The following is an 8,351-nucleotide window of genomic DNA, read 5'->3' as shown; positions in this document are numbered from 1 at the left end:
TAAGCAGGAGGCAGGACTGCCTGCCTCTCACAGGCAAACCCCACTGTTAGCTGGTCAGAGATGCTTTGCCCTGATGGAGGCAGGAAGCGTCAGGACCTCCACAGAGGTGAGAGGGACAACTAATGGCATGTGGGAGCTGCCCCAGATGAGAAACCCAGGCAGCTTCAGCTAACCATGAGAGGAGCTCTCCTGCTCACCCATGCTGCGGACACCCTGCCGGGATCGCTCGCTCTCCCAGCCTGACCTTGCAAGAGACCTGTGCAAACGTCTCCCTTTCTGAGAGTGTTTTTGGGTCTTCCCGCTTTCCAATGATTTATCAAGTTTGTTACTAAGGCACCTGTATCATAGGGGAGGAAGCAACTGTCTGCTGCACAGGAGGTATCAAGCATGACTGCAGAAAAGCTTCTGCCAAAGCACTTTGTGGGCACTGCCCATGCCCGGGGGGGTTCAATCACCATAGGGAACCTTTGGGCTGTAGACCACCAAACGGCAGCAGAGTCTCCAGACAGGTGAAGTTGGTTTTGCCTTCGTTTCTTAGCATCCAGTGCTGAAACTGCAAATGTACTGTGCTGCCTGCTGGGCTGCAGATGGGTGCTAGGACAGAGCCCCTCATTTTCTGCACTCCCCTGGAGCTCCTGTGGCCACCTAACAGGAATGGCCCAAGTCCAGCATCATTTGCACTACATCTGCCTGGGGTTCCTTGGTTCAGCTTCCCTGCAAGAACTTTGGGCGGTCGTACAGAGGAGCTGCCTGAGTTAAGGTGGCATAATCCATATCTTACACTTCTAGGTGTCCAGCACAGGGCTCAGGGGCAATCCTGTCTTAAGTCAGCACTTACCAACCTGCTGTCTGCACTACTCTTGGCAAGTGTATGGTGTTTGCTACTGATTTCAGGCTGACTAAGCAGATGACCTAATCTGGCAAATATAGCGCAAACAAGAAAAAAACTGATGCAAAGGCATAATAACAAAATTTAAAGCCAAGCTGCTTAAGCCAAACTTGATACTCCTCAATGTGTGACTGCTGATGAAGTCAGCCCATTGAATGGTGGGATGGTGGGGCAGAGCAGCCTGCAAGACAAGGCTTAGAAATTAAGGGGGAGAGCTGACAGCCATCACTGGCAGGTATTTAAAAACAAACCACAACACAACCAGGTAAGAAGACATGCGATGCACGGCAGGCAGGTGTTTCTGGGACAGTCAACAACTGGATCGCAAAGTCCTTCCCCACTCAGCAAACCTGGAACTGCCCATTGCTATCAGGGCCGGCTCGTTTGTCTGAAAATGCACTGAGATGTTTAGGAGTAGCAGCAATGTTCCCACGTTAACACGGCAAAGAGGGTTTTGTGGTGTCCTGTGGGTAAGCACCCTTCTGACTAAGCATAAAACCATCTGGAAACTGCAAGGAGCAAAAGAAGCAAGTGGAGCTTTTGCGATCCCAGAGCAGAGAGAGGGTGGTGGGGCAGCCCCAGAGCCCTACATACCTGCAGCGTCTCTGTGTCCAGTTCTTGCCTCTTTAACTCCAGCTGTGTCAACTGCAATAACTCTGTTTCTATTAATTTAATCTAAACAGAAGATGAAACATTTTTTACTGACATTTGAAATTACTTTAATTTATGCTCTTTTAAAATGCAGTCTAACTGCTGCCCTGGGAGGGATGGGACTGCAGAGCCGCCCAGAAGTTTGGGAAACCTGCTAATGCCCTTCCGTGATGCATGCTCTTAGGGTCGCTCTTCGTCTTTTGCCAGAGGAGCTGTCTCCCCCACTCTCTAATTGCCTCTCTCCTCTAAACGCTTTCTGTTCAAGTCTAGCAGCACATTGCAATCAGTTTGTTCAGCCAAATCTTTTGCAGCCACTCTGGAAGGCAGCAACTAATTGTCAAAGTCTTCCTAGCACCGCCGCTCAAACTGCAGATTAACTGGGGCAGGGTCCTGGTTTCTAGATGCTCCAGCAAATCCCATAATGATACATGCTCTTTCAGGTGGGGCAACTGAGACACAGAGAGGTGAAATGAGTTGCCCAAGATCCCACAGCAAAGCCAAGATGAGAGCCCAGCTCACATATCTGCCAGGCTATCTACCATCCCCAGGCCACACTATTTAATGTGTACCATTGACCACGAAACTCCTGCTGACACTGAGGCTCTGCAGCAGGCAGTACCCAGGGCTCCTGCCCGTTCACCGCCTGGGCAGGATGCTGGTGGGCTGGGCTGGATTTCAATAGTAAAAGGTCCAGCCATGGTATCAAGGAACAAATTCCCTTTGTTTACAGAGTAAGTGCAAGCAAACTGCAGGGCTCTTATTGATGAACTCAAGCAATGGAGAGTTGTTAGACTAATCTCCTGGATTGTCCATGCACAATCCATAGGCTTCTAGCAGAGATTGGTCACTGAGTGACTCAATATATCCAAGCTCTTAAGCTTATCCACTAACTCCTGACCTGAGACTTTTCTGCTAGCATCAGATCAGGAGAGGGAAGATTTTGGAGCACTGTGTCAGAAACCAGCCACCCATCTTCATCCATCAACCATCACTACGTTCCCATCTTCATGAATCAACCACCACTAATTTCTCCACCAGCTCTTGCTCTTCCACCCCACTATCACATTGCACCATCTGCAGAATGTAGCTCAGAAAGGCAGGCTGAGAATGGGAAAGAAAAGGTGAACTTATGGCTCGAGGTGCAGTTCTGATGTGCTGGATGGAGATGCAGCGGACTCATGTGGAAACAGCAGCCCTGCTAAGTACACAACCTGAAGGAAATTGTAGTTGCAATTACAGATCACCCCCACAGAGCCAATGCAGGTCTGTCCTCTAGTGACCACCCTCCAGCACTTCATCCACGTTAGTGCTGGGATGATTGAAGCAATGGCAATGCCACAAATCTAAAACCTGCATTGACACTCCCTCCTATGGAGCTGTGAGACTGTAGTTTAACCAACACTGCCCAACACTTTGTTACAGAGCTCTTAGCGATACGAGCTCTTCATTTCCTCCAGACCCTGTTCTATGCTCACAGCACTTTGATATTCCTCAGAAGTGTCTCATCGAATGGCAGTATGAGCCGAGTAGCTGGTTGCTCTTTCCTCTGTTGCTGACTCACCTGGTTCCTGATCTGCCTGTGCATAAGATCCTTCTTCACTTGGAGAGCTTCAAAGGCAGCTTTCTGCATCTCAATCTAGGGGACAGGCAAAATCCTGCTTAGTGAGGTTGCTGACGCAGCTGCAAATCGGCCAAGAAACTCTGGTACGTTGCAGTGACTCATGTTCAAGCACCTGAACAGTGCTTACTCAGGGTAATCAGTGTCCTGATTACACCATGACTTAGATCCCAGAGTCCCAAAAGGTAAAACCCATTTTACAGACAGAGACAGAAATTATATTCATGTTCTTCAAACACACATCTTGAAGGCTGCATATGAAACCCACCTCTCATTTTCAGGAGCACTGAGCAAGCACCGAAGCAATACAGCATGGCTGCCCAGCACTTCTAAAAAATGAGTTACAGAGGTCTCAGGTTCAAAATGAGGTATTCAAAAGGAGCAGAGGCTTTGCAAATGCTTCCTGTAGGCAGCTTGCTCCAAGTCACCCAGGAAAACAGTCAAAAAGACAGGACTTCTGTCTCAGAATCCTCTCTATTAATCATCAAATCAGTTTTGCTTCCCATGGTCTGTGCTTCTGTCTTTTCTGAAAATTTGCTGTCTAGTTAAAAAATAAATACATTTTTCTTTCAAACACCGAAGCCAGTTTGTTAGAATACCAGAGATTCTCAAAGTTTAGCACATAGTGTTAAATAAAGTAACTTCTGCATGCCACCCAGCCCAGCCACTGTTGCTCCTGTGCTCCTGCGATCCACTCTCAATCCTGCTTTTGCATGCAGTCACTTTCCCTTGATCCCCCCGCAAGCAGTTTGCTCCCTTGCCTACCTGCTGCAAGATCTGAGTAACAGCTTTGTTCTGATCCAGCTGTTGCCAAGCCAGGATTTGCTGGAACTTCTGATCCATCTCAGCCAGGCTGCAAGAAGATGGATTTGCCATGGAGTTACGGCTGGCTGTGAGACTTGATGCATGCAAGAGGAAAAGCAGGCAACAAGGAATCCAGGAATGGAGAAATTTGTTACCGAACAAGGGTGAAGAGCCACAGCACTGCACAGCCGAAGGCTGACAGATTTAAAACCTCCTTCCCTACAACCAAACTAAACCTGCATCACAGACCAAGCCAGAGCAGAAGCACCGCTGCCTGCATGTGCACGGCCTGAAGCCCAAACAGGGGCTGCTGCTGCCCCAGCAAGCTCCTCAGGTGATGAATTTGCACGTTGGTATTCTGCACTGGAAAGGGTGTGCTGATGAATGAAACCCAGACAATGTGGCCATATATTGCCCGCACTTGCAGGCAGGACCATGTCGGCCCACTGCCCACTGTTGAGCAGGTCACAGGCACACAACGTTGCTTCTGTTCAGTGCCAGATGCTGCCAGATTAATATTTCTCACCTTCATGTAAATAAAGTGAGCCAGAATGCTCTCGGTACCTATAGTGATGCAGCAAGTCCTACATGTAAACAAACAGCATCCTTGAGAATAGCCTGGGGTGAGGAAAGGAGTTCTGTGCTAGATTTTGACACTGAACTGGCTAACAAAACAGGAAGAAGACAGTTTAATTTCATCCTCCATATTTAGCAGAATGTATAAAGTAAAACAAACAGTGTAAAAAAGCGATAGTTCATCCAAAGTATGATTAACATGCATATTCTTGTGGTTAGAAGGTGGTTCATGTAATCAAGTTTGAGAGTCTCTGTAAATTGCATTGTCACCTGCTCTTACACAGCTGTCTCGCTGCATTCCAGCAGCTGCAGGAGTTCCTGGGTGTGTATATGGGAATTACACCAGGAACTGCTGGAAAGAAGGAGACTACACCAGTACCACCAGCCCCAGACATCTCCCGCTGTACCTGGAGCAGGCCTGGTTGACAAGGTCTTGCCGACGAGACTCGTAGGTCATTTGGATAAGCTTGTTCTTGTAGCTCTCGGCCAGCATTTGTTGCATGGCAGCTAAGAGACAGAAGGGCTGTCAGTCTGTGTCAGAAGGGGGTGTCTAGAACAGGTTCTCATCTACCACTGCTGCTACAATCACTTGCAATTAACAGTGCCTTCTCTCCCATTTCCAACCTGCCCTTGCTTTTTCATTTAATTCATTTCAGAGCAGACTCATTCAGCTGCAAGAATTGTAGCTATTTATTGGGAAATTAGCTGAGCAAACTCCACTCTGCTTCTGCTTGTATTTCTTCAGAGCTCAGAGGAGTCCAGTCACTGCCCACTGACCCTCAGATGGGCTGCAGCTCTGCCCATCCCACTGCAAGTGGGACCCCATCCTTGGGGTGACAACGCACACCCCATTTCCCTTGCAACCCCAGCAGATCTGTTCATGGTCATCATGAGTGGAAAAGGCTCCCTAGCAGCATTCTTGTTTAGCATACGCTTCCTGCATCATGAACCTGATCAGTTAACATCTGTTTGGTACCTCTGAAACATGAAGCACTTTGTGTGCTTATATCCAGACTCACAGACTCCTTGTGTGACATGCTGTAGCTACACCGGGAGCATAGTTTGCACCTCAAGGAGAACGGGCAGTGAGCTGAAGGAGGAAGCAGCGGATCAGCTATGGTACACGTGCAGTGCTACCCCCTGCAGTTCTGCTGCACTGCACCAAGCAACACAGCAAGGATGTGTGTGTGACAGAGCCTCTCCAACATGGTTGTCACATATTAAGTGCATCTCCAGACAAATCAGGTCTTTCTTGCACCTCACCACCCCAAAGAGTTGTCTGGACTTACAGGCCACCTCCCTTCTGCGCAGATGCTCCGTCTCCTCCTGTGTTATTGCCATCAGCTGTTCCATCCTTATTCTGCCAAACAGAGAAGAACAATTCAGCCACTCCTTCAAATAAGCACTGTCTCACTTCTCCTCCACCCACCCAGCTCAGAGCCTAAAGGCTGGGCAGATTCACCCTGCCACGTGCTCAGGAAAGCCATGTGCTTCTCAGAGACACGAAAGTCTCAGTGATTTCTTGGTAAAGAACCTCTAAGTCTATAGGAGACAACATAAATTTTGCTCAAAACCATGGGGACAATTGCTTCTTAGACTGGAAAGCTAATCTTTCTGAGAAATGGAACATCTATGCAATGTGCATATGCTCTCACCAAACATGGTGCCAGTCCCTTTTTCTGCTTTCCTTTCTCTTGAGGCTTGACAAGTACTTTAAAGCTGACCTAAGTGAGTAGTGCTACTGAAAGCAGCAGCCTGGCCTCCATTCCTACCTCTCCCATCCTCGTCCCAGCACAAACACACACAACACCACTTAAAGATCAGGAACTGGTGTGGCTGGAAAACTATCTGACATACAAAGAGATTATTTTCAGCCAGGTCAGTGTCCCCATCCAGTTTACTGTGCCACAGCACAAACAATTGGCTGACGGGAAGGGGCAGCATAGAGGCAGGGGAGAGCTGGGGACAACCACTTTCGGTGGCAAAGCTAGCTCAGAGTGTTGGCTGAACTGCTTTCAACGTATTCCTCCCAGCCTGTACATGCTACTGGACCATCTTCATAAATGCCTTGCTTTCCAGATGTAGGATTTCTGTTGGTCCTTGATAGTGGAATACAGGATTTTGTTCCCAAACTCCTTAGCTAGGACCATTCAGAGATGAAAAAGAGGTAAAATCACCATCCCATTGGGTTTGCCAGACTGGGTAAGACCAGGCTCATCTAGTCCAGTGTCTTGCCTCCAACAGTGACCAGAACCAGCTACAGGAATGAGATGAACTTCCCCTGACTTAAGGTGGATTCAGATTGGTGGCTCTGAAAGGAAGGTCCCAGCTCTCTTCCCAGCTTCTTGCCCCTTTTCTAGAAGAGCTTATTTCAAGGAGACTCACCTCTCGTTCTCTAGGGATTTCAGAATGTCTGAACTTTGTTTTTGCCTAAAAAAGATAAAACAAGAGGTTTTCACCAAGTTGAGCAGGACACCCTACTTCCCCAGAGGTTAGAAAATGACTTCGCTTCTCATGCACAGAAGAGCAGCTTTAAGTAGGCTAGTCACATCAGCACCAGCCCAGCAGGAGATCCAGCACATCTAGGCAGTGGTACCTTCAAATACTTCAAATATGCACCTTCCATAAGGAATTCAAATTTTTCCCACAGCGCTGCAAAACTCCAACAGCACACACATATGCGAAACACAATTTTTTAAGGTGTCAAATTCCACTTCCTTTAAATGGGACTTTGGCAGTTCAACAGCCAAGGCACCACCTATAGACATCAATCCTGACCAGATCCGTAACACTCAGAAAGGGCAAAATGAACTGCTCAGAATGGGACAAAATAACAGGAGCCCCCAAGGGACAGAGATCACTGCAAGACACCCTGCAACCGTACCTTTGGTTTTCCTCTAGCAGCTTCTGGATACGGCTGGCAATGCCTTGCTCCGCTTGCTTCAACTGTTGCAGCAGCTTCAGGCGCTCCTCCTCCAAATAGCGCTGGTGCTTTGTCAGACCCTCCTCCAGCCTCATCTGGTCCTAGGCCAAAACAAGAGAGAACCAAAGGAAAAAATGGTCAGTTTAGGAAAGGCAGCATCTTGCACGAGGCCTGCCCAGAGAAAACCTACCTCTCTCACTGTCTGCAGTATCTCATCCTTCTGACTGCTGATCTGCTGAACAAGCAGAGCATGTTCTCTTTGCCCCATGTTCAGGCGTCGCTCAAATTCCAGTTTCTCCTGCATTTTTTTTTCCTGAGAGGAGCAAGAAGAAATATGAATGCCAGAAATCAGCAGAGTGTGGGCTCTGCTCCTTCCCAAGCAAGAACAAATTCTGGCAAAAACGTAAAACAAGGCACAGTAATCCCCTCGACTACAAGAAAGCAAGCCAAATAGCAAACAGGAGGCTTGACTAGAGGACGGAAATATTCTCTCCTTAGGAATCCAAAAACTGTGAAGCAGAAGCTGCTGCTCTTTTTATAACAGTCCCCAAACTCCCCACAACTCATTTCAAAGTCACAAAGCCAAAGTCCCTGGGCATCAACCCATACAACTGAAACAGCCAATACAAACACCCAGAGAGAAGCCCAAAATTAAGGTGGTGTTCAATTCCAGATGGCAAAGGGACTCTCTCGTCTGAAGACAACAGAGTGAAGGTAGCAGCCAGCTACAAGCAGCTCGAGCCAAGGGGAGAGGTGAACTGCATGGGAGGAGCTTCTGATTATTTCAAAGTGAGCCTTGCACAGGGGAAGAGACAAAGATCAGTGAAACAGAGAGAAGAGCAAACTAAAAATTCAGCCAGGTGACGGGAATGGAGGGCAGAAACAAAGCA

The 8,351-nt window shown here is 48.0% G+C and overlaps 1 protein-coding gene across 1 annotated transcript in view; it reads right to left on the bottom strand.

The window, feature by feature from the left end:
- The window catches only part of LRSAM1 (leucine rich repeat and sterile alpha motif containing 1), a 23,285-nt gene that overhangs the window by 4,116 nt on the left and 10,818 nt on the right, over nucleotides 1-8,351 (bottom strand). Inside the window, 8 exon segments of the mRNA XM_009710580.1 lie at nucleotides 1,484-1,564; nucleotides 3,102-3,176; nucleotides 3,924-4,011; nucleotides 4,946-5,045; nucleotides 5,828-5,898; nucleotides 6,924-6,968; nucleotides 7,423-7,562; nucleotides 7,652-7,774. Of these exon segments, the coding sequence (XP_009708882.1) occupies nucleotides 1,484-1,564; nucleotides 3,102-3,176; nucleotides 3,924-4,011; nucleotides 4,946-5,045; nucleotides 5,828-5,898; nucleotides 6,924-6,968; nucleotides 7,423-7,562; nucleotides 7,652-7,774 (723 nt within the window).

This window comes from Cariama cristata, unplaced genomic scaffold, assembly GCF_000690535.1.
Source record: "Cariama cristata isolate BGI_N322 unplaced genomic scaffold, ASM69053v1 scaffold30160, whole genome shotgun sequence".
NCBI lineage: Eukaryota > Metazoa > Chordata > Aves > Cariamiformes > Cariamidae > Cariama > Cariama cristata.
This window is presented reverse-complemented; position numbering and strand designations above follow the sequence as displayed.